The sequence below is a fragment of the Phyllostomus discolor genome, chromosome 6, assembly GCF_004126475.2.
Source record: "Phyllostomus discolor isolate MPI-MPIP mPhyDis1 chromosome 6, mPhyDis1.pri.v3, whole genome shotgun sequence".
NCBI lineage: Eukaryota > Metazoa > Chordata > Mammalia > Chiroptera > Phyllostomidae > Phyllostomus > Phyllostomus discolor.
Window position 1 is genome coordinate 167,027,048 of NC_040908.2, and position 22,974 is coordinate 167,050,021.

The 22,974-nt window shown below is 61.9% G+C and overlaps 2 protein-coding genes across 5 annotated transcripts; both read left to right on the forward strand.

The window, feature by feature from the left end:
- The first annotated feature begins 1,864 nt into the window (after positions 1–1,864).
- ANKRD13D (ankyrin repeat domain 13D) lies at positions 1,865–13,268 on the forward strand. Of its 3 annotated transcripts, none has more exons than XM_036029760.1 (15): positions 1,865–2,109; positions 2,649–2,784; positions 2,892–3,016; positions 4,042–4,087; positions 4,171–4,314; positions 4,550–4,739; positions 9,787–9,853; positions 10,255–10,346; positions 10,556–10,617; positions 10,753–10,843; positions 11,736–11,893; positions 12,021–12,137; positions 12,226–12,389; positions 12,480–12,574; positions 12,890–13,268. In XM_036029760.1, exons 1-15 carry the CDS (start codon positions 2,020–2,022, stop codon positions 13,101–13,103), a joined length of 1,791 nt encoding a protein of 596 aa, XP_035885653.1. In that variant the 5' UTR covers positions 1,865–2,019; the 3' UTR covers positions 13,104–13,268. The 3 variants fall into 3 exon arrangements, with proteins under 3 accessions (XP_035885653.1, XP_035885652.1, XP_028371491.1); XM_036029759.1 differs by having other exon boundaries at positions 10,255–10,336; positions 10,725–10,843; XM_028515690.2 differs by having other exon boundaries at positions 1,866–2,109; positions 10,255–10,336; positions 10,713–10,843.
- Positions 13,269–14,169: 901 nt separating this feature from the next.
- On the forward strand, positions 14,170–21,428 carry SSH3 (slingshot protein phosphatase 3). Of its 2 annotated transcripts, none has more exons than XM_036029758.1 (14): positions 14,170–14,418; positions 14,881–14,921; positions 15,511–15,751; positions 16,637–16,755; positions 16,835–16,906; positions 17,256–17,321; positions 17,433–17,621; positions 17,703–17,796; positions 18,007–18,135; positions 18,215–18,261; positions 18,908–19,054; positions 19,269–19,469; positions 19,571–19,844; positions 20,842–21,428. In XM_036029758.1, exons 1-14 carry the CDS (start codon positions 14,353–14,355, stop codon positions 21,130–21,132), a joined length of 1,977 nt encoding a protein of 658 aa, XP_035885651.1. In that variant the 5' UTR covers positions 14,170–14,352; the 3' UTR covers positions 21,133–21,428. The 2 variants fall into 2 exon arrangements, with proteins under 2 accessions (XP_035885651.1, XP_028371927.1); XM_028516126.2 differs by having other exon boundaries at positions 14,171–14,418; positions 14,884–14,921.
- Positions 21,429–22,974: the final 1,546 nt, after the last annotated feature.

The following is a 22,974-nucleotide window of genomic DNA, read 5'->3' on the forward strand; positions in this document are numbered from 1 at the left end:
TCCAGCGAAGAGATGGCGCTGTGGCAGTGGTTGCGGCTGGGCCCAGAGAGGGGCAGCGAGGCCTGATGGGAAGAGCACGGCCTACGAGGAATGGGCGGGACTTAGGGGTGAGGGCGGGGGAGTCCAAGATGCCACCTGGGGAGGTCCATGGTGCCATTTAGAGTCATGCCAGCGGGAGGAGGGGGCACCCCTGATCTGAGGGAGAGAGGAGGGCGAATGTGGCCGGATCTGGTTTCAGGCACGCTGATGCGATAATGTGGTGCACCGGGCACCGAGATGTCCCAGAGGGAACTGAAGTGCGGTCGTGAAGATGGCATCTGGTGGGTGCTGGTGGGAACAGACCAGCCTTTGGCCAGGAGGACGCTTGATGAGGCTGGGAGTGGGGGAGAGGAGAGGCCCTGGGAAAGGGTTGGGAAGACAATGGAATCGGGAACCAAGGGTCAGGGAGGTGTGCTCTCAATGGCAGAGGCCAGAGGCGCTGGGCCTGAGAAAGTCCTGATAAGGCGAGGAGGGCGGAGGAGGCTTGGGGAAGGGCAGCCCCTTGTAAGAAAGGTGGAGGCCGAGGAGGGCCGCGGCAGCGACGGCCAGCAGGGCCTGACTGTACAGGTCTGGGCATCCAGAGGCCTCTGCGCTGCTGTTACACCCACGCTCATTGCCCACTGTCATCCAGGTGACCTGGTAACCCCACAGGATGGGGTGGCAAAGTGACCCCAATCCCCCAGGTGCCACCTGGCCACGTGTGAAGGCAGGGTGAAAATGGCCACCAGCCTCCCAGCCCAGAGAGGAGCTCAAACTTCCTAGATCAAACCGGCCGATCGTTTTACCAGCAGGGACACTGAGACCAGCGGGTCAGCCTTGGTCAGCCCTGGCGCTGCCTCATCACCCAACAAGACCAGGCAGGACCAGAGGCCTGGCTGGTAACAGACCGTGAAACCCGGGTAACAGGGCCAGCGCCCGGCCAGCGCGGCCTGCACCTTGGTTCCGCTGTGGGTGAGGGGCCGGCTCTGATTTCGAAACCCTCCTTCCTCCTGACACTCGCAACAAAGGGCAGGCTCTGCAAAAAGGGATCCGCGCAGTGGGTGAGAGCCCTTCACAGTGGGCAGTCATCCACCAGGAGAGGTCTAGAGCTAGCCAGGCCCGCTCTCCCCACTCCTCAGTACTCCTGTCCCTCACTCCAGGGCTCCGGGGGCGGCGGGAGCGTCTCCCTGCACTGTGGGGCTGTCTTGGGGTGCGGCCACCACCAGACGGGCTCCGGTCCCTGCGGAGGGTGCTTCATGCTAAGCTGGCCATCATTGAGGGGCATCTTGAAGGTGCCCAGGAGGCGAGCCAGCACCTCCCGCCTCTCACCCGCACGCACAGGCATAGTCGATACCCATGGTGTTACGCGGGTAGGAAGCGGGCGGAGGCTGGGTTAGGAAGACAGCGGGTGGAGGGGGAAACGGGCAGGACAGTCGCAGAAACAGGGTAACCCAGGGGCAGCCGAACGGTTGCCCGCTGCGCGCGCACTTCCCGGTCCCATTCCCCGCCCCTCGCCCAGCCGCCCCACCCCCGGGCCTCCTCCATCCCCTCCTTCCTCGCTAGGAGGGGTCTGCGCTGGGCCTGGGACGCCCCCTGCAGGCCGCGGACGGAGCTGCAATCAGGCTCCGCCTTCCGGACCGCCCCCTGCAGACCCTAGTTTCACCGAGGCCGGTGGAGACCGGGACCCGGCTCCCCCCGGACGCGCGTGATTGCCCCGGTTGCTGGGCAGCGCCACCGGCCCGATCTCCCCGCGCTCTAGCCCGGGTGCGGTTGCCATGGCCGTGGGTGGAGAGGGGCGCGCGGTCCGAGGCCCCGCCCCGGCTCAGCCCCGCCCTCCAGGCCCGCCCTCCGCGCCGCCTGCGCCGCCGCCGCCGCCGCCACTGCCGCGGAGGTGCCGGGGTTCAGGGGCTGCGGTGGGCGTAGCTCAGACCCGCCGAGGCTGGGCCGGACCGCCCCCGCCACGCCCGCCCGCCCGCCCGGGATGCGGCGCTAAGGTCCAGCATGGCCGGCCCGGGCCCCACCTTCCCGCTTCACCGGCTCGTCTGGGCGAACCGGCACCGCGAATTGGAGGCCGCGCTGCACAGCCGCCAGGTGAGGCCCGCCGGGCACCCCGGCCGTCCTCCGGGCCCCCCAGCCAAAGCCTTGGCCTCCATCCTGAAGGCCTCCGGTCCCTGCTCCGTGCCGCAGCCGCTTGCCCGCTCACCCTTCCCGGCCTGATCGAAACCTAGGTGATCTGCCCCTCTCACTTGAGCCCCTTGGCCTCGGCTCCCAGCGCGCGGCCTCGCCCGGCTTCACCCTGCACCCAGTCTCCGATCTCTCGCCGCACCACCCCTGAGCAGGCTGAGAACGGCCAGCCTGGTCCTTGACATCCGCAGCTCCACCTCTGCCTGACCAGGCCCCGCCACTGGGCCCCCAGCTCTGGCACTGGCAGAGCATCGGAGAGGTGGGCCGGCCCTTCCCACCTGCCCCTTCCCCATCCCTGCAGGGACAACCAGGCTACCCTCTGCCATCTCCATCGCCGATCTGCCTTACTTACTTCTCATAGCGACTCCCATCCCTGCCCAACCCGGTGGTCTTCTTACCTCCGCCTCTTCCTACTTGCCCTGTGCTGAGTGTCCCGTCTCCCCCAGCATGACATTGAACAGGAGGACCCTCGGGGGCGCACCCCGCTGGAGCTGGCCGTGTCCCTGGGGAACCTGGAGTCTGTGAGAGTCCTCCTTCGACACAATGCCAACGTGGGCAAAGAGAGCTGCCAGGGCTGGGCAGGTACTGCAGAGGGCAGAGGGGCTCCCCTGAGGCTGACCGTGGCGTTGGTGGGGTTGCCAGGCCTGGGGTCATCGAGAGAGCGCCGCTCAGCAGCTCTGTGCCCCCAGTCCTGCAGGAGGCAGTCAGCACCGGGGACCCCGAGATGGTGCAGCTGGTGCTCCAGTACCGGGACTACCAGAGGGCCACGCAGCGGCTGGCCGGCATTCCGGAACTGCTCAACAAGCTCCGCCAGGTACGGCGGGGCCCGGAGGTGTGGCCTGTAGGAGGGGCGAAGTGCCGGTGGCAAGGGGCTGTGACAGGCTGCATGGGGGTCGCCCTGGTCACTCATGCCACGCTTGGCGTCGGGGGGAGCCCAACTTGGGCAGCATGCTTTCCCAACCCTGTCGACAGAGTCCTCTCCTTGGACCCCAGCCCAGGGTCAGATAGGAGAGAGAGGAGTCCAGGCCCACGTGGACAAGGGGGGGCCCTTGGGGAGGAGAGTCCTTCCCAGCATCGAGGGTCTCCTAGTGCCAGAGATCTCACCAGAGCTTGAGATCAGGGGCTTCCTACTGACGGCAGATTTTCTGGGGGGAGGGTTTCATCTGACTCTACGGATGTGGCCTGGACTGCTGGAATGAATGCCTGTCCATCCTCTCAAAACACGTGGGTTCAGGGCCGGAGTGGGGGATGGAGCTGGGAGAACATGTCACCTCCTGCTCCCCAGGCCCAGAGAAGGTCCTTGTGTCCCCTTTACAGGAGACGATTCTGGGACCCAGCGCAGGCAGGAGCTTCCCCAGAGCCCCCCAGCAGGCCGGTGGCCAGGTTGAGCTGGGCCCCAGGTGCTTTTAGCCAAGTGCAGGGGCGTCAAACTCATTGTCACCGGGGGCCACCTCAGCCTCAAGGTTGCCTTCAAAGGTCCGAATGTCATTTCAGGACTGTATAAATGTAACTACTCCTTAACTGATAAGCAAGAGCCAGTTAGAAACAAGGTGCCGGGTGGGATAAAACAAGGTGGAGGGCCTGATTCGGCCTGCGGGCCTTGTGTTTGCCACCTGTGGTTTAGTGACTTAAAGACCTCTTTAGGGCCCCACTTGGCCCACCCTCCGCTGGGCGGAGCTTGGTTACGGTGTGGGGGCACTGTGGGGCCACGCGGTGCTTCAGGACTTGCTGAAGGGCTGGGCTCCCAGAAGCAGGCGCTGCGGGCAAGGAGCCACCTAGGCCCACGGGCCCCGCACTAGGCAGGGCCCCGGGCCCTGACAGCGCTCTGGTCCACCCCAGGCCCCCGATTTCTACGTGGAGATGAAGTGGGAGTTCACCAGCTGGGGTGAGTGGGGACCGCTCGGCCCCCCAGGGGCCTGGGGTGGGGCCCTTGGGAAAGAACGCCGGTGACCTCTGTGCCCTCTGCAGTGCCCCTCGTGTCCAAGATGTGCCCGAGCGACGTGTACCGCGTGTGGAAGCGGGGCGAGAGCCTGCGGGTGGACACCAGCCTCCTGGGCTTCGAGCACATGACCTGGCAGCGCGGCCGGAGGAGCTTCATCTTCAAGGGCCAGGGTGAGCTCTGGGGGGGTCACTGCAGGTCTGGGAGAGTCTCCTGTCTCTTGTGAAGACAGTGCTGTCCTTTCTGTCCCCTCCCCAGATGTGGGGACAGAGGTTGGGGGTGGAGGGGGCACAGGGGCTGAGGCCGAACCCATTCGACAGCAGCAAGCGGCTGAGGGTACCCTGATGGCCCTCCACCCACCCCCTGGGGCCTACTGACTTTCCCCCTTCCCCCGACCCTGGCTGGCAGAGGCCGGAGCCCTGGTGATGGAAGTGGACCACGACCGGCAGGTGGTGCACACGGAGGTGCTGGGGCTCACCCTGCATGAGCCAGAAGCACTGCTGGCCGCCATGCGGCCCAGCGAGGAGCACGTGGCCAGCCGCCTCACCTCTCCTATCGTCTCCACCCACCTGGACACTCGAAACGTGGCCTTCGAGAGGTCAGTTGGGACCTGGCCACACTGTGGGCAGTTACCTTGAGGTTCCTGGTTTGGGAGGCTAAGCCGCTTGCAGAGGCTGCCCAGATGAGGGACAGGGACAAGTGTCCCCCCGAGACCGGTCACCTGTGCGTCCTGTGGCAACCTTGGAGCTTGCGCATGCCTGTCCATACTGGAAGCTGGTTTCCTGGGGAGGAGGCTGGGTCAGGGCGCCCCCAGTTCCTTGACTCCTGGCCTCACGTTCTCCCATAAAAACAGGATTCAGGCCGTGGTTCAGGGCAGCTGTTTGCGCCCGGGTCCGCTCCTCGGCAGCACAGCTGTGCCCAGGCCAGAGCCCCGAGTGCGCAGCCTCGGAACCCGACTCCCCACGCCAGAGTGCCCCAGTTCCAACCACAGGCTGCAGAAACACTTAAAAGGGAAGCCGGTTTTATTGAGATAAAATATTCATATACCATCCAGTTCACCTAGTTCAAGTGTACAATTGAGTGGCTTTTAGGACATTCACAGACACGTGAATTTTAGGACATTTCCATTTCAGGACATCTCCTCACCACAGAAAGAAACCCCGTATCCTTTACCTACCAGTCCCCTCCCCTGACCCCTCACCCCCATCCCTCAGCAACTACCGACCTGCGTGGTGTCTCTCTAGGTTTGCCTGCTCTGGGCCTTTCCTGTGAATGGAACCCTGTAACACGTGGTCTTTTGTACCTCACCCCTTTCACTCAGCATAATGTCCTCAGGGTGCACCCACGTTGTAGCGTGCACCGGCTCTGTTCCGCGTGGTGGCTGAGTACGTCGTATGCACGTGGCAGGTTTCGTTATGCATCCGTCCTTTGACAGACGTTAGGATTGCTGCTGCCACTGGGCCGTGTGCACAATGCTGCTGTGAGCGTTAGTTGTCCAGCTCTTCGTATGCGAGTGTGTTTTGACTTTTCTCGGGTACGTATGCCTAGGAGTGGAACCGCTGGGTCACGTGGTGACTGGATGTTTCATTGTTTGAAGAACCGCGAGGCTGCTTGCCGCAGGGGCTGCGGCATTTCCCGTTCCTGCCGGCTGTGTGCGCGGCTTCCAGGCACTCCAGGTCCTCCTGTCGCACACTGTTCACTCAGTGACTCACTTGGGATTCTAACCACCCTGCGGGTGTGCAGCCCCGTCTCGCTGGGGTCTGATTCGCGTTTCTCCGCTGGCCGCTGGCGCTGAGCATCTCCTCACGTGCACTTCGGCCGCTTGCGTGTCTTCTTGGGACAAGTGTCTGTTCAGACCCTTTGCCCATTTGAAAAATCGGGTTATCTTTTTATTATGAAGTTGTAAGAGTTCTTTACAAGTTCTACACGTAAGTCCCTTATCAGACAAGTGATTTGCAAATGTTTTCGCCCGTCCTGTGGGCTGTCTTTTCACTTTCCTGGTGGTGCGCTTTGAAACACAAACGTTTTTTCAATGTTCACGAAGTCCAGGTTACTTACTTTTTTCGTCTGTTGCTCGTTACGTTTCGTTGCTTGTAAACTTTTAGTTTCGTGTCAAATGATACTTTGCCAAATCCAACCAGAGTCATGAGGATTTTCTCCTGTGTTTTCTTCTGGAAGTTTTACAGTCTTTGCTCCTACTTTTGGGCATTTGAACCATTTTGAGTTAATGTTTATATGTGGTGGGAAGTACAGGTTCAACTCCATTCTTTTGCACATGACTCTCCAGCTGTCCTAGCACAATTTATTTTTTTAATTTTTAAAAAGATTTTATTTATTTGGTTTTAGAGAGAGGGGAAAGGAGGGAGAAAGGGAGACATGGATGTGTGGTTGTCTCTTACACGCCCCACCCCCCCGCCCAAGAGGAACCCGGCCCACAACCCAGGCCTGTGCCCTGACTGGGAATCAAACCGGCAACCTTTCCGTTCACAGGCCGGCGCTCTGTCCACTGAGCCACACCAGCCAGGGCTCTTTTCTTTCTTAAAAATAAATTTATTCCCTGGCTGGCATAGCTCAGTAGATTGAGCGCGGGCTGTGAACCAAAGTGTCGCAGGTTTGATTCCCAGTCAGGGTACATGCCTGGGTTGCAGGCCATGACCCCCAGCAACCACACATTGATGTTTCTCTATCTCCCTCCCTTTCCTCTCTAAAAATAAATAAATAAAATCTTAAAAAAAAGACAAAATAAAATTCTTAAATAAATAAATAAATTGATTGATTTGAGAGAAAGAAAGAAACATATTTGTTCTTCCACTTATTTATGCATGCATGGGTTGCTTCCAGCATGTGCCGAGACCGGGGATGGAACCCACGACGCTGCTGTATCAGGACAGTGCTCTAACTGCCCGAGCTACTCTGCCGGGGCTTGGATTTCTTTTCTTTCTTTCTCCTGCCCAGTTGTTTTGGCTAGAATCTCCAGTCAAGTTTTGAATACACGTGGCAGGAGCAGGCATCCTTGTCTTGTTTCTGGCCTTAAGGGAAAGGAATCCAGCCATACACTGTTAAGTGGGGGTGCCCTTTATTGGGTTCTGGAAGTTTCCTTCTATTTGTACTTTGTTAAGTGTTTTTTTTTAATCATGAAAGGATTTGAACTTTGTCAGATGCTTTTCTTCTGTGTCTATCATGTACCTTGAAAAAATTCTATTGCTGTGTGTGACATCACTTGATTTTTAGATGTTGACTCAACCGTGTACTCCCGGGATGAATTCCACTTGGTCACGGGGTGTGAAAGAACCCCTGTGTTGCCAGGCTTGGTCGGCTAGTGTTTTGTACTCATTTAGTACGGGACTTAGTCCGTAGCTGTCTGGTGGTGTGCCTGGCTTTGGCGTCTGGGCAGCGCCTCCCAGGATGGGGCAGGCAGTGTGGCGGCCCTTGGGTGTTTTTTGCAAGAGTTTGTGAATCATCGGTATTCATGCTCCTTCGGGGTTTGGTGGGACTCATTGGTGAGGCCCTCTTGCCCGGGCTTTTCTTTGTGAGTAGTTGTTTTATTACCACTTTAAGCTCTGTACTTTTTTTTTTTTTTAAGATTTTATTTATTTATTTTTAGGGAGGGAAGGAAGGGGGGAGGAGAGGGAGAGAGAGAGAGAGAGAGAGAGACATCAATGTGCGGTTGCTGGGGGTTATGGCCTGCAACCCAGGAATGTACCCTGGCTGGGAATCGAACCTGGGACACTTTGGTTCCCAGCCCACGCTCAATCCACTGAGCTACGCCAGCCAGGGCTAGCTCTGTACTTTTTACAGGTCTAGTAGGTTATTCCTTCTTGAGTTTGTTTTGCCAGTTTTTGTCCCTTTAGAAGGTTTGTCCATTTCATCTAAATTATCGAATTTGTTTGGGTACAATTGTTCATTGTATTCCTTCATAATCTTTTCTATTTCTGTAATGGCCGCGGGAACAGCCCCCCTTCGTTGCTGATTTTAGTAGTTTGAGTCCTGTGTCTTTCCTTGGCCGGGCCAGCTGCAGGTGTGTCAGTTTGGTTGATCTTTTCAAACAACTAGCTTTTGGTTTAATCGATTTTCCCTGTTGTTTTTCTGTTCTGTATTTCGTTAATTTTCACTCTCATATTTATTATATTATTTCCTTCTTTCTGCTTGCTGTGGGTTTGGTGTACTCTCTTCCCAGCGCCTTCATGGGGAAGGTTAGATTATTGATTTGGAATTTTTTTCTTCCTTAATATCGTCATTTACAGCTCTGAATTTCCCTTTAAGCACGACTTCAGCAACGCCCCGTACGTTTTACCATGTTGTGTGTTCATTTCCATTCATCTCAAAGTATTTTCTGATTTCCCTTTTGGTTTGTTCTTTGATCCTTTGGTTATTGAGGAGTGTGTTGTCTCCTTTCCGCGTATTTGTGAGTTTCCTGAGTATCTGTTTCCGTCACTGAGTTCTGATTTCATCCCATCGTGACTGGGGAACACGCATGGTGCGATTTCTCTCCTTTAAATTTCACCTCGGCTTCTTTCGTGGCCCAGCAGACAGTCCCCCCCGAAGTGTCCCGTGTGCACCGGCACAGAATGAGCCTTCTGCCGTGGTTAGGTGGGGTGTCCTGAGGAGGCCTGTTAGGCTCTGCCTGCGGTGGTGTTCAGGCCTTCTGGCTCCCGGTTGGTCCTCTGCCTGCTCATCCTCTCCACGGATGAGAGGGACGCACGGAAGTCCCTACCTGTTACGTTGAATCAGACATCCTTTTATTTTTAACTTTTTATTATGGAAAATGTCAAGCACCTATGAAAGAAGAGAGAATATTATGAAATACTCATTACCCAATTTCCACCTTATCAGCATTTTGCCAGGCTTGCTGAATCTGTCCTTCCTGACCTTTTCCCTTTTTTTCTGGACTGTTTTAAAGATGATATTTATTTATTTTTAGAGAAAGGGGAAGGGGGGGAGAAGGAAAGGGGGAGGAAACACCGGTGTGGGAAACGTTGATCAGTTACCTCTTGCACACGCCGGACCGGGGACCAAACCCGCAACCCCGGCACGTGCCTCAGCCAGGAACCACACCAGTGACCTTCCGCTCTGTGGGAGGACGCCTGGCCGACTGAGCCATGCCGGCCAGGGCTCCCGGCACCCCTGTCCTGAAGCACATCCTGGAGGGCATATCGCCTCACCAGTCAGCGCTTCTGCACGCGACTCGGACCGATAGGGACGTCTTTCTGCCCAGCCCCGACGCCCCTGTCACACCTGACCAATTAACAGTGATTCCTCGGGACTTCCCAGTCCCTGGTCCCTGCTCCGTTGTCCCAGCCGTCCAGACATCCTCCTCAAGATCCCCGCGGTCTCACAGTGAGAAGGCTGATTGGAGGGGGCTTTTTTTTCTTTTTTTTTTTTAAAGATTTAATTTATTTTTAGAGAGGGAAGGGAGGGAGAAAGAGAGAGAGAGAGAAACATCAATGTGCGGTTGCTGGGGGTCGTGGCCTACAACCCAGGCATGTGCCCTGGCTGGGAATCAAACCTGCGATGCTTTGGTTTGCAGCCCGCGCTCAATCCACTGAGCTACGCCAGCCAGGGCTTGGAGGGGGCCTTCGGAAGGGAAGGCTGTGGCTCGGGTTGGTGGGGTGGATCCTCGTGAGCATCTGCCTGTTCTGTTTCAGGAACAAATGTGGCATCTGGGGCTGGCGGTCTGAGAAGATGGAAACCGTCAGCGGCTACGAGGCCAAGGCAGGAGAGGCTGGTGGAGAGGGGGGCTGGGGGGGGGAGGCAAGGCCCAGGGACTCCGCTCCTTCTTGTGTCCACCGTGTGGGAGGAGAGATGGGGGAGCCCATGAGCCCTGGAAGCCCCATGGGGCCCCAGACTCTGCGGGGCCAAGCGCCCCGCCCCTGTTGAGCATGTAGGCATCACCTACAGCACGGGTCCCCACCCAGGGTCCCGAGATGAAACTGGGGCCATTTCCCCCTCAGTAGTGACCTCCCGGGGTTCAGAACCTGCCCCCTTCTCCACTGTGGGGAGCGAGATCTCACCTGTTCCTGGGGACAGCGGGACTCGGGCCCCGTGCTGGCGAGGCTGAGCGTGGGAAACAGCCTCTGAGCCCCCAGCGGCCCTGTGCCCCCCCTGCTGTCCAGGTGTACAGTGCCACCAACGTAGAGCTGGTGACACGCACACGCACGGAGCACCTCTCCGATCAGGACAAGTCGAGGAGCAAAGGTAAACTCAGGTGCGCCTGCCTGCTGCCCAGTCATACCTGCGGTGGGTCACCTGGGGCTGGGAGGGCCAGCGTAACCGGACGAGCTGGGGGGTCATCCCGTTCCCGCCCGTCCCATCTCCCGTCTGACAGGAGGAGGCTCCCAGGGTGAAGGGTGGGTGCGGACAGCCCGGGAGGAGCAGTGGCTCGGAGTCCCCTGATGGGCCCCCCCTTCTCCTCAGGGGGAAAGACGCCGTTCCAGTCCTTCCTGGGGATGGCCCAGCAGCACTCCTCCCACAACGGGGTGAGCCGAGGCCGGGGGCGGGGCGGGCCGGGCCGCGGGGCAGGGCCGGGCAGGCGCCGTCCCGGGCACTAAGCCAGGTCCTGGGGCCCACCCAGGTCCCCGTGCAGCAGACAGCCAGCCCCACCAATCCCACAGCCATTTCCCCGGATGAATACTTCGACCCCAACTTCAGCCTGGAGTCACGGAACATCGGCCGCCCCATCGAGATGTCCAGCAAAGTGCAGAGGTGAGGTCGGGGGCTATCTGGGGACTTCCCTCAAGGACGGGGACCCCCGCCTAGTCTCCCTGGTGCTAACTGACGCCTGTCACAGATGGGCCCCCTGGAGTTGGGGGGTGCGCTGACCCAGCTCACTTCCCTCCAGACTCCGCTCCCTGGGGGCAGGAGCCGGGTCTGCGTTAGCCGTGGTTTGGGGCTTGGCCCAGAGCACCGGTCACTCTCCTCTAGGGAGTGAGTGAGCGAGTGAGTGAACGGGTGAGCTACACCACCCAGGTGTGGTTCTCTATTCAGTGTAAGGAGCACTTGCTGGGGGCCGGCTTGGAGCAAAGCGGAAAGGCCCGCAGCCCTGCCACCTCCTGGCTGTACGGCCCTCGAGAGCGTGGTCGGTCTCCAGTAAACGAGAAGTCACACTCGGCTGCCTGCTCACAAGGGCGCCGTGCGGGTCTGAGGAGCCGGGATGTAGAGCTTACAATGGCCCCGGCACCCTCCCAGGGGCCTCACGTGACTCTCTCAGCCACCCAGTGCATTCGAACCCCAGCCGTCCTGGCCCGTGGGCTGTGCTGGGCCCACAGGTGCTGCAGAGTGGGAGGCGCCAGCCAGCTGCAGGCTGCAGGTGAGGCCGGACCGAAGCCGGCGGCCCAGCCTTGCCCTCACCCCAATGAGTGGAGCCGGCACAGACCGTCATGGCTCCAGCCGGAGCCCAGGGCCTGGGAGCAGCTCGGGTCACAGGGTCAGAAGGACACGATCTCCTGGGAGAGGCAGACGGGGGCAGCTGAGCAGAGAAGAGGGCACCCCAGACCAGGCGAAGGGCAAGAGTAAAGGCAGGTGTCTGGAGTGGGTGGGCTGTAGCAGAGAGGCCGCCCGAGGGTCCTTGACCCACGTCCCGTGGTTGGCTGGGCAGATTCAAGGCGACACTGTGGCTGAGTGAGGAGCACCCGCTGTCCCTGGGTGACCAGGTGACGCCCATCATTGACCTGATGGCCATCAGCAACGCTCACTTTGCCAAGCTGCGAGACTTCATCACCCTTCGCCTCCCACCCGGCTTCCCGGTCAAGATCGGTGAGCAGCTGGTGGGCAGGCAGGGGGTCCTCGGGCAGCTCTGGGGAGTGGGGTAGCTGTGGCCGCAGGGGCCGGGCACAGGTGGGTCTGTGGCCGCAGTGGCTCAGGCGTGGCTGTCTCCTCACAGAGATTCCCCTTTTCCATGTGCTCAACGCCCGCATCACCTTCAGCAACCTGTGTGGCTGTGATGAGCCCCTGAGCTCGGTGTGGGTGCCAGCCCCCGGCTCCGCTGTCGCAGCTTCAGGTACTCCTGTGGAGGGAGGGGCTTGCTGGCGCCTAGCGTGCTGGCAAGTGAGTCCCGGGGCCTGAATGCGGCCCCTCTGCCACCCCAGGGAGCCCGTTCCCGTGTGAGGTGGACCCTGCCGTGTTCGAGGTGCCTGAGGGGTACAGCGTGCTGGGCACAGAGCGCAGCGAGCCCCTCCGTGACGAGGACGATGACCTGCTGCAGTTCGCCATCCAGCAGAGCCTGCTTGAGGCCGGCACAGAGGCGGAGCAGGTGGGCCGCAGGCACGGCTGGGCCCTGGGTATGGGCGGGGGGGGGCGCAGGTGGGGCAGGGGCGACAGCTCTGGCCTCTGGCTGCTGCAGGTGACTGTCTGGGAAGCCCTGACCAACACCCGGCCTGGCACGCACCCTCCTCCCCAAGCCACGGCGGTGTATGAGGAGCAGCTGCAGCTGGAGCGGTGAGGTCCTCTGGGACCTACTAGGTCCCTGTCTCAGCCCTGCCCTCCCTCCGGGACCTGCAAGCCAGGAGGTCCTTGGCTGGTGGGGCGGGTAGCAGGGAGGTGCCGGTTCCCCCAGCGTCACCCACCACCCACCACCCAAGGTGGCATGTGGGATGGGAAGAGAGGGCCCCACCTTGTCTCCTCTCTCTGGTCTCCCAGGTCCCAGCTGCCCTGTCCTTGTCCCTGTCCTTTAAAGCCATGTCCCAGCCCTGGGCCTCCGCCCCAGCCTTGGTGCTCACCAGTCTCTCCTCCCTGTCCCATCTGGCCTGCAAGGGCCCTCCAGGAAAGCCTGCAGATGTCCACTGAGCCGGGAGGCCCGGGCTCCCCTCACAGGACACCCCCAGCCCCGGCCCCACCGAGCTTCGAGGAGCAGCTTCGCCTGGCCCTGGAACTGTCCTCACGGGAGCAGGAGGAGCGGGAGCGGCGAGGGCAGCAGGAGGAGGAGGACCTGCAGCGGATCCTGCGGCTCTCGCTCACGGAGCACTGAGCACCCATCGCCCAGCCCCTGGGAGGGCTGTCGGGGCCTTCCCCCTACCCGCTTTTGTAATTTATTTATTTATAAACTGTCTGCTACTGAGTTTGGGGCCTGGAGCCCTGGGGGTGGGCTTGCACTGGAGACCAAGACGGAAATAAAGAGACCTTCAGCAGCAGGCTTGCTTGCTCAGTGTGGGGAAAGCCAAGGGGAGACAAGGTCGATGGCCTCGGACCTGTGTTCAAATCCTGGCTGCCACCCCCTTAAGCTTCTCTGAGCCTCAGTTTCCTCAGCTGTAAAATGAGACCACCCCCCACCCCCTCAGCCGCCTGGAGGAGAAAATGAGCGGACAGGTGTTGGGTGCCCATACAGAACGGGTGCTCCATAAACGCCAGTGCGCCTGCGCCCTGCCCCACCTACCGCAGACCCGGATTCCTCCTGCTACCCAGTCTCGCTTCCCCAGAACCCACTCGTGCTCCCGTCAGGAGGGAGAGAGGCTGGGCTTCCAGACTCTGCTTACAACCAGAGGCCCCTGCACCCCAGGCCTGGGTTCCTGCTCTGACTCTGGCGGGTTCTGTGGGAGTGCTCAGGGCAAGTCACTTTCATCTGTGACCCGCTCAGCCCTGCCCTGCTCACCTCCCCAGGTGGCCCTGAGGATTCCCGTGAGCCTCAGGGGTTAGTCCTAAAGCCCTGCTGACTCCCCCTGAAGCTCTGCGTGTCTCCCAGTGATTCGTGCAGACAGTGGAAGCACTCACCAGCGTGGAGAACTACGGTTGGGGGACCCCCTAACTTAAGAGCCATTCTGATCTCATACCTGAGTTCCCGGCCCCGCTTTCCCTAGGCCCCACCTCCGACGGGTAATAGACCTGCTGTGGCCCAAAGCACAGCCCAGGTGACCTAACTGGGAGTGGCAGGGACAGAGGTGTTTCCTGGGAGGAGGGACCGAACCTTCCGGCCTTTTCCCTGCAGGTTGCCGGGCTCCGCACCTGTACCCCGCCCCCGGCTCCGCCCCCAAAGTGTTTGCAGGGCTGGGACGAGGAGGGCCAAACCGGAGGAGACGGGAGGGGCGGGGCGACGTCTGCTTAGTGCCGGCTCTGCTGGCCGGGCTGGCCGGGCGTCTGGCCCTTTAAGGGCCGCCCCCAAGGAGGTGCCAGGCCCTGGTAGCTCCCGTCTCTCCTTCCTGGTCCTGCAGGGCAGGGACTGTCCTGTGGCTGTGGGAGGGCTCTGTGCCCAGTGCTGGCCCGGGTGTCTCCCACCTGACCCCATGGCTCTGGTCACAGTGAGCCGCTCGCCCCCGTCCAGCGGCTGCTCCACGCCTGTGGGGCCGCCGGTGAGTCTGACTTTGCCGAGGTGCTGCCCACGTAGCCAGCGACCAGCTGGGCCCGGGGGAGCGCGTCCCGCCTACGGGCAGCCGCCTCTGGAGGCTGCGGGTGTGGGGAGGTGGACCCCAGGTTTTAGGCTGTAGGGGATTGGGGGTGGGGAGGGGGCTTGAGGCTCCCACGAACTTCAGCCAAGGCAAGACCCTGAGTGCTGAGCGCCAGAGCAACCAGTGGAGGCCCTGCCCCTTTCTGGTCCAGATCTGTGCCAAACGCTAGCACCCCACCCACATTGATCCCCCTGCTGCCCTACCTGGACCTGGGTCCTGGCGCCCCCAGCGCCTCTGGGGATGAGCAGACTGGGGTGAGAAGGGTATCTGACACCTTTTCTGCTTCACTCCCCACAGGGGTGGGCGGGGGCGGCAATTCCTCCCACCCCGCACCCCCCAACTCTGCCCTGGGGGCCACTTTCCCAGCAGGACCAGGCGTCCAAGCGCAGGAGCCGGCTCCAGCGAAGGTGAGCATCTCCCTGCAACCTCCATCCGGCCACCAGGCCTGGCCCCTGCCCTCCTGGAGAGCTTGGCTGGAAGCCAGAGCCAACTGCCAGATACTTGGGGTGATGTTGCCACTGGGCATGGCCGGCAGCTCTGGCCTGGCTGCCTTCGCTTTCATTTTTGCTCTGGTCAGTTGGGGTTCCTTCAGCTAGACCCTGTGGTCACAAGGCCAGTGGTCACAAGCCAAAGGTCAGGATGGGGCCACGGGGCCAGAGGACTCCTGGGTCCCCGTGCAGTTTACAGCATCTTCTGAGTTAGGTAGGTGGCAAGGGAGAGGGAGCGACCGACACGCAGTCCCCTCAGATGAGAGGAGGTGAACTGGGGTGCTCCAGAGCTTCCAGGGCAGTGTCTCTCGAAGTGTGGGGGCCCCATCACCAGGGCCCTGGTTGGAAAGGCACTTTCACAGGCCTCCACACTCTATACTTGCTGACCCGATGCAGGTGGGGCCCGACACCTGTTTTAATGGGCCCCTCCAGGGGGTTCGGATGCACCCCTGCCCGCCCTACGGGTTTCCTACAGTGGGCCCTGAGGGTTTCCCCGCCGCCCTGCCAGGCAGAGCTTTGCAGTGCTCCACGGGGCCGTCCTGGGGCTGCAGGACGGAGGGGACGGTGGAGATGCGGCCCAGCCCAGCCCCGAGCCGGAGGAGGAGGAGGAGGAAGCCTTGAGTGAGGAGCAGCTCCACGGAGACCAGACAGACAATGGGCACGAGCCCCCGAGTCCCCAGAAACAGGAGCAGAGTCAGCATCTTCATCTCATGGTGGAGCTGCTGAGACCGCAGGATGACATCCGCCTGGTGAGGGGCCCTCCAGAGACCTCCGACGGGGGAGAGTGCCACCCCTGGGGTGGAGGGAAGGGGTCGGAATGGAGCCAGTGTGTGTGTGTGTGTCTTTGGGGAGCAGTGGTGTGAGGGCAGGGAGCACCTTTGGGAGTGAGGGGGTTACCCCGACCCTGGCGACCATGCTGGAGTTGTTTTAACAGGATGAGGGCCTGTCTTCAGGTCTCTGAAGGGCTGGGGAAGGACCGGGAAGCTTGTTCTGCCTGAGCCCTGGGGGCCCAGTTAGGCCCAGGAACTGGGGTTGCACAGGGGGCGGGTTTCTGTGCAACCCCAGCAAGACCTTCCTGTTGCCCATAAACAGACTGGAGCTCAGAGGACCTGCTGAGCGCCCCCCCGGGAGGGGTGTGCGGGAGGGGCCGAGTGGGCTGGACGCAGGGGGGGAGTGGGAGGACCAGTTCCCAGCTGCAGTCAGTCTCTCGTGAAGCGGAGTTAATTCCACAGAAACACTGTCTTTTACTGCGAGATTGTGTTTTTAGTGTTTCTTTAGTGAGAAGCATTTCTGGAATGACATGATGGTAAGGGCAAGTGAAAGGGTTATTTTAAGCCTCCTTCCTGGGCTGGAATAAAAAGTGGGCAGTCTTTATTAGGCCTCTTCCTTTTTTTCCACACATGCACACACACACCCTTGAAGAAAAATCTTCTAAGATGTTTTGTTGGGCCGTGAATCCAAAAGTTGGGAACCGCTGGAATGTAACCACGGACCTGGTGTCTGGGAAGGAGGGGCCGGGCACGGAGGGAGCAGGCGGCCCGCCTGTTCCGGGCCCCACGTGTGTCGGGTTGGGGTAGGGGCGCAGGGCCCTCTGCACCCTGTGACCCTGGGCTTCCCTCTCCCCGCCTTCCCAGGCGGTCCAGCTGGAGGCAGCACGGCCTCCCCGGCTCCGCTACCTGCTGGTAGTTTCCACAAGAGAACACGTGAGCCAGGACGAGACGGTCCTCCTGGGAGTGGACTTCCCTGACAGCAGGTGGGAGCAGGGGGAAGAAGAGGGGCGGCGAGGAAGTGGGGTGCTGGGGGACGACGGCTTCTCCTCTGTGTCCTGCCAGCTCCCCCAGCTGCACCCTGGGCCTGGTCTTGCCTCTCTGGAGTGACACGCAGGTGTACCTAGATGGAGATGGGTAAGAGGTGGTACCTGGAGCCAGGGGAAAGGAGAGAAGAGGGGCCCGAGGGCGTGAGGTGTGTGCTGGGGGCGGGGCGCTGGGGAGCTGCTGCAGAATGCCAGGCTGGGTGTCTGGGGCCTGGGCCTGCTCTCAGCTCTACCTCAGATTTGCTGTGTGATCTTGGGCGAGTCACTCAACTTCTCTGAGTTTCAGCCACCCCATAGCTGGCCAAAAGGCTTATTTGGAAGCTCAAAGGATGTGCACATATTCTGAGGGCCGGCCTTGTGGGGTGTCTAGAGCGTGGGCCTCTTGAGGGCTCTGTCCCAGGGCCCGGAGTGGGGTCCCACCCCTGCCTGGTCTCCCTCAGGGGCTTCAGTGTGACGTCTGGTGGGCAGAGCCGAATCTTCAAGCCAATCTCCATCCGGACCATGTGGTGAGCGCCAGGGCAGGCCAGCCTCGGGCCGGCCTCTCCTCAGAGGCGGCTGCAGGGTCTGGGTAGGAGCCAGGGGGAGGGCGGTGCGGCCCAGCCTCTCCTCTGCCCCAGGGCCGCGCTCCAGGCACTGCACCAGGCGTGTGAGGCGGCTCTCGGCAGCGGTCTGGTGCCAGGGGGCAGTGCCCTCACCTGGGCCAGCCACTACCAGGACAGGCTGAGCTCCGACCAGACCTGTCTCAACGAGTGGACGACCATGGCCGACCTGGAGTCTCCGAGGCCTCCCGGTGCTGAGCCTGGCCGGTCAGTGGAGGGAGGGGAGGAAGAGGGGGTGCCACGGCCGGGCAGGGAAGGGGCCCCTGGACTGACGGGTGCGGCTCCCAGGTCCTCGGAACAGGAGCAGATGGAGCAGGCGATCCGGGCTGAGCTGTGGAAGGTGCTGGACACCAGTGACCTGGAGAGCATCACCTCCAAAGAGGTAGGCGGGGGGCCGGGGCCCTCCAGCAGGGGGCCAGAGTCTTCCCGCCTGGGGAGCCCTCCCACCCAGCTTTCCTCCTGCCCGAGCCGGTGCCGGATGCTTGGCCTCAGCTCCCAGTCTCGACGGGACGGCTGCTGTCCTCAGAAGCCCCGGCGGGATGGGCGGGATGGGCGAGGCGTCGGGAACCTCTCGTCTCCTTCCTGTCTGCAGATCCGCCAGGCCCTGGAGCTCCGCCTGGGATGCCCTCTCCAGCAGTACCGAGACTTCATCGATAACCAGATGCTGCTGCTGATGGCTCAGCAGGACCGGGCCTCCCGCATCTTCCCCCACCTCTACCTGGTGAGCTGCAGGGCGGGGCGTGGGAGGGGAGGACCACGCGGTCGGGGCGCAGGGAGACCGGCCCTCTGCCTGTCTACAGGGCTCGGAGTGGAATGCGGCGAATCTGGAGGAGCTGCAGAGAAACAGGTAGGGTCCCGGGCCCCCTCGGGGCCGCCCACCCTCTGTCATTCCCCACGCTTGGCCGCCCCTCGAGGGGCCACCTGGTCGGAAGCCCCCCAGGCTCCCTTCAGCAGCTGCCAACTCAGCCTCCAACTCCGGTCCTGGGGCCCTTCCTCCCCTGGGCACGGACCTGGGCCAGGCCGGAGCAGCCACCGTGCCGGCCTGCCGGCAGCTCCCTGGCCCGCTCCTCCCTGCCCACGCCGTGGAGGGCAGATGGAAGCGCCCCTCTCCAGGGACCCCTGGCCTCCGCTCCCTGTCATGCATTCCTGTCATTCGTCCTCCATGGGCGCTGGGACACCCCACTGCTGTGGACCCGCCCAGTCTCGGCTGTGCGCACGAGCCGGTCTCGGGCTGGCTTCCGAGACCAATGGAAGGCTCGGTGCTGCCGGCCGCCCCGGCAGCCGCCTGGACTCGTGGGGAAACGAGCCCGCTGGGTGAAGCGATTGGCTCGGGGTCCGAGCCCCCTGCTCCTGCCAGCCCTGTGCCACCCGCCACCAGACTCAGGACCAAGAACTGAACAGAAACACCCAAGTCGGCCGGGTCTGCCGGCCAGTGGGCCGGGGGCACCTGCCACGTCAGCCTGGCCTTGCGCCCCTGCCCCACCCCGCTGCAGGGTCAGCCACATCCTGAACATGGCCCGGGAGATCGACAACTTCTACCCCGAGCGGTTCACCTACCACAACGTGCGCCTCTGGGACGAGGAGTCGGCCCAGCTGCTGCCTCACTGGAAGGAGACACACGGCTTTGTGGAGGCCGCCAGGTCAGGCTGTCCCCACCCCCACTGCCTACCCCGCCCCCGCCCCAGGGGCAAGAGCTCCCGTGGCCGCCTCCTGGCTGCTCCGGCCCTCAGGATCCTTCCTTCCCTCCCCGTCTTGGGGATGCGCCTGCTGCCTGCCCTGCCCCGCCCCCACACAGCAAGGGCCCTCCCCGAGAGGGGACAGGGGAGGGGGGCTGACCGTGGCCTGCGTCCACAGAGCACAGGGCACCCGAGTGCTAGTCCACTGCAAGATGGGCGTCAGCCGCTCGGCAGCCACGGTGGTGGCCTACGCCATGAAGCAGTACGGCTGGAGCCTGGAGCAGGCCCTGCGCCACGTGCAGGAGCTGCGGCCCATCGCCCGCCCCAACCCCGGCTTCCTGCGCCAGCTGCAGACCTACCAGGGCATCCTGACCGCCAGGTACAGAGTGGAGGGCAAGGGGGAGGAGACCAGTGGTGGAGGTGGCCGCGGGGGGCAGCTACTGGGTCCCTAAGAGCTGACTCAGGGCCACCTTCCCACAGCCGCCAGAGCCACGTCTGGGAGCAGAAAGTGGGTGGGGCCTCCCCAGAGGAGCCCCTGGCCCCCGAGGTCTCCACACCGTTCCCACCTCCTCCGCCAGAACCAGGGGGCAGTGGGGAGGTGATGGCTGTGGGCCTGGAGGAGAGCCAGGCATCCGCAAGAGAAGAGCCTGGGCCGAGGCCCCGCATCAACCTCCGCGGGGTCATGAGGTCCATCAGCCTCCTGGAGCCCCCCCCAGAGCTGGAGAGCGCCTCCGAGGCTGGGGACCTGCCAGAGGTGAGGCTGGGGCTGAGGAAGGAGCCCAGGCTGGGGGCTGGGGGGGAGAACGGGCCCAACAGGAGGAGGGGGCCAGTGGCAGGAGGACCGAGAAAGACCAGGACTAGTGCTCAGCTTTCCGCGCTAAGCGAGGGCCACCTGAGCAGGGGGCCGTGCCCTAGGCAGCTCCCGTCGGTCCCCTCAAGCAGCCGAGCAGCCCTGATGAGGGCAGGTGAGCGCTGCCCTCCATGGGAGCTGGAGGCAGTTGTGGGAGCGGGGCACCCAGGGGACTCTCTGGGAGCCAGCCCTGGGCTGGAGGCTGCCAGCAGCTGTCAGCCCAACGGAAGGATTTGCTTGCTCCCTAAGGGACGGGGCTGCCCCGCCGTGCAAGAGCATCCTCCCCGGGCCAGGAGCTAGACCGCTGACCGCTGACCCTCGATGGGGGCGGATGCAGCCATCTCGGCAGCCCCTCCCAAACCCGAGAGGCAACGCGTTAGGGGCAGGTGCAGAGGGGCTGTGGTGCCAATGCGCCCACAGTCCTGGCCGCCTGGGGGACGGGGGCTCATCTCACAGAGGGAGGGGACGTTTGGGAGAGTCTCCCTGGAGGGGCCGGCACTGGGCGTGGAAGGACGGGGAAGGACGGGTGGTCAGTGGATGGGTGTGGGGGTCCCTAAAGGCAGGTGTGCTCACTCTGCGCCCACCCAGCTCAGGGCCCGGCACTGGAAGGTGCTTCACAACGGGCTGCCCAAAGGCAGAGGGTGCAAGAGCAGGAGGTGAAGACCTCAGAGGCATGGCAGGTGCAGGGAGCTGAGGGGGCTCCCAGGCCAGAAAGCAGCTGTGAGCGGGTGAGGGCTGCAAAGCAAGGGCAGGGGGGTTGGGAAGCTGGCTTCCCTCCGAGGGAAGTGTGACTCATGAGGAGCTCAGGTTTTTTTGTATTCAGTCAACAAACACTCTGCACTTGCCCTTCTCCAGGCCCTGTGCTCCACTTCTCCTCCTCCTTATACTTTCACCCTTCCAGGTTTTCTCTTCAAACGAATCTTCAGAGAAAGACCCTCCTCAGCCCTCCCCTCAGCTCTCCAAGGCCGAGGGAGGCCCGCAGGCCCACAAGGGGTCTTGGCCTGCCCTGAAGTCTCACCAGTCTGTGGCTGCCCTCAACAGCGCCGCCCTGGTGGCCAGCCGGACCCGGGCCTTCCAGGAGCAGGGGCAGGTGCAGGAGCAGGAGGAGGCTGGCCATTCCTCCGCACCCAGGGTCCGGAAGGTGGTGAGGCAGGCCAGCGTGGACGGCAGTGGGGAGGAGGGCGAGGCCTGAGCCCTCGCGCACGCGCACGCCCACGCCCCCTTAGCCACAGACGGAGGTGCCTGAGCACAGCCCCAGGCCGAGCACCCTCACTCACTCCCATCAGCCTGTGCGCACGCCTCTCAGCTCCGCCCCAGGGGGTCGGACCCCGTCACTCCAGCCTCAGCTCCCCCAGCCCGAAGCCTCAGACCCGCGTCCACCCCTCCAAGGGCTCAAGACTTTCTCTGAAATCGGGGGTGCGGTAGAGACCGAAGGTGCTCACTCTGGGGACGTTCTCGACCGCTGCCCGAGACCCCTGCAGCCCCAGAGTGAGACAGTTTCCCACGGCCCCTCGGGCTCCCTCCCTCCCCCACGCCTGTCCGCCTCAGCCGGGGGCCCCCCAAGGCCTAGGGTAGCCTCTGTCCTCAGCCCCCGGTCCTGGGAGGCTCCGAGGGACAGAGAGCTGGGCCCTCTCCGGGGCGGGCGGGCGGGTGGGCCTCCCGCACGTACCCCGCAGCCGGCCGGGGCTCTGCTGCTGCCCCTCCACGCCCACCCCCGCCCCTCCGTGACAAGGCCCTGGACACGCGCACCAGGCCGGGAGAGCCTCCTTTTTGTCCTTCCTGGCCTCTGACCAGTTTTCATAGTCTTGACAGTCTCTGTCTTTGTACTCAGAAATAAAAAAGACATTTTCATATTATTTTCAATTTTACGATAAAGCCACTTACTTGTCAGTCCAGTTCTTCTGGGGCTGCAGGAGGAGTCTGGCCTCTCTCTACCCCTACCAGGCTCCGCGCAGTTCGCAGGTGCCTCGAGACAGCCTGTTTCGGGTGGGGCGGGAGGGAGAGGGAAGAGGGGGAGGCCAGTGTCCTCCCCTAATCTCAGAGGGCAGGGCCTGGGCAGATATTAGCCGCCCACGCCCCCTTGGGTGGGGTGGGGCGGGGCACAGGTCTACACCGGGCAGCAGGTGCTTGCTCGGCTGGTTGGGACAGCTGAAGGGAGTCACCTGGGAGGGAGTGGCACCAGATGTTGTCACTGACTGAGACCTCCTGCCAGTTTTAAGAACGAGCCTCTCACCCGCCCCCTGGGGCTCTGACCCCGGAGTTCCCAGGAGAGGAGACTTGGGTTCGAACCCCGCCGTCTGACTCACAGGCTACTTCACCTTGAGTCTGTTTCTTTCTCTAAAACAAAGAGCTTAGACCAGAAGACCCCTGGGCGCCCCTCCCGCTTCGACATTACATGCTATTCTGCATGGATGGGATCGGGCCTCAGTGCGGTCTCCGGAGGATCATCACTTCTTTCTGCCTGTGGTGGGCATGCCTGTGGTCTGTCACAAGGGGGTGGGGGGTGGAGAAGCTGGTTCTGATTCCCGACCCCCTCGGCTGGCCCCCCCAGCTGAGCCAACCCACTGGGGCCTGCCTGCCGCCCACAGCCCACCGGGACTCCCATCCAGGCCGCCCTTCCGGGAGCCCCAGGCTGCTGCCAGGGCAGGCGGGAGTGATGGTGACAGGAGCGGAGCCGAGGCAGGGTCCAGTTATGAACTCAGAGCTGGGGGGCCCCCAGCATCTGTGGGGGACTCTTGAGAAGTAAGAGTTCAGCATGCGAGGGAACGAGAACTGGGAACTGCATCAGAAATGCAAACGATTTTAAGAACTATATGTATATACAAACTCACAAATTGCTAAAGGGGCAAAACATGGCTTTTAAAAAAAGATATAAAATGAAAATGTCTCCCTCAGATTGTATCCCCCAATTCTTCACAGGCAACCATGGTTACCAACTTCTTGAGTCCCCCTAAAAAACATTCTGTGCTTATGTCATCAAATATATTTGTGTATTCTTTTTAAAAATATAAATCATGGACTTCCAGTCAAGATG

Bases quoted from the DNA above. Each gene is read 5' to 3' on its own strand.
- ANKRD13D (XM_028515690.2), top strand. From the start codon at position 2,020: ATGGCCGGCCCGGGCCCCACCTTCCCGCTTCACCGGCTCGTCTGGGCG. The intron at 2,785-2,891 runs GTACTGCAGAGG...CTGTGCCCCCAG, and splicing joins GAGCTGCCAGGGCTGGGCAG to TCCTGCAGGAGGCAGTCAGC. The intron at 10,844-11,735 runs GTGAGGTCGGGG...TTGGCTGGGCAG, and splicing joins ATGTCCAGCAAAGTGCAGAG to ATTCAAGGCGACACTGTGGC.
- SSH3 (XM_036029758.1), top strand. From the start codon at position 14,353: ATGGCTCTGGTCACAGTGAGCCGCTCGCCCCCGTCCAGCGGCTGCTCC. The intron at 14,922-15,510 runs GTGAGCATCTCC...CCGCCCTGCCAG, and splicing joins AGGAGCCGGCTCCAGCGAAG to GCAGAGCTTTGCAGTGCTCC. The intron at 17,797-18,006 runs GTAGGCGGGGGG...TCCTGTCTGCAG, and splicing joins AGAGCATCACCTCCAAAGAG to ATCCGCCAGGCCCTGGAGCT.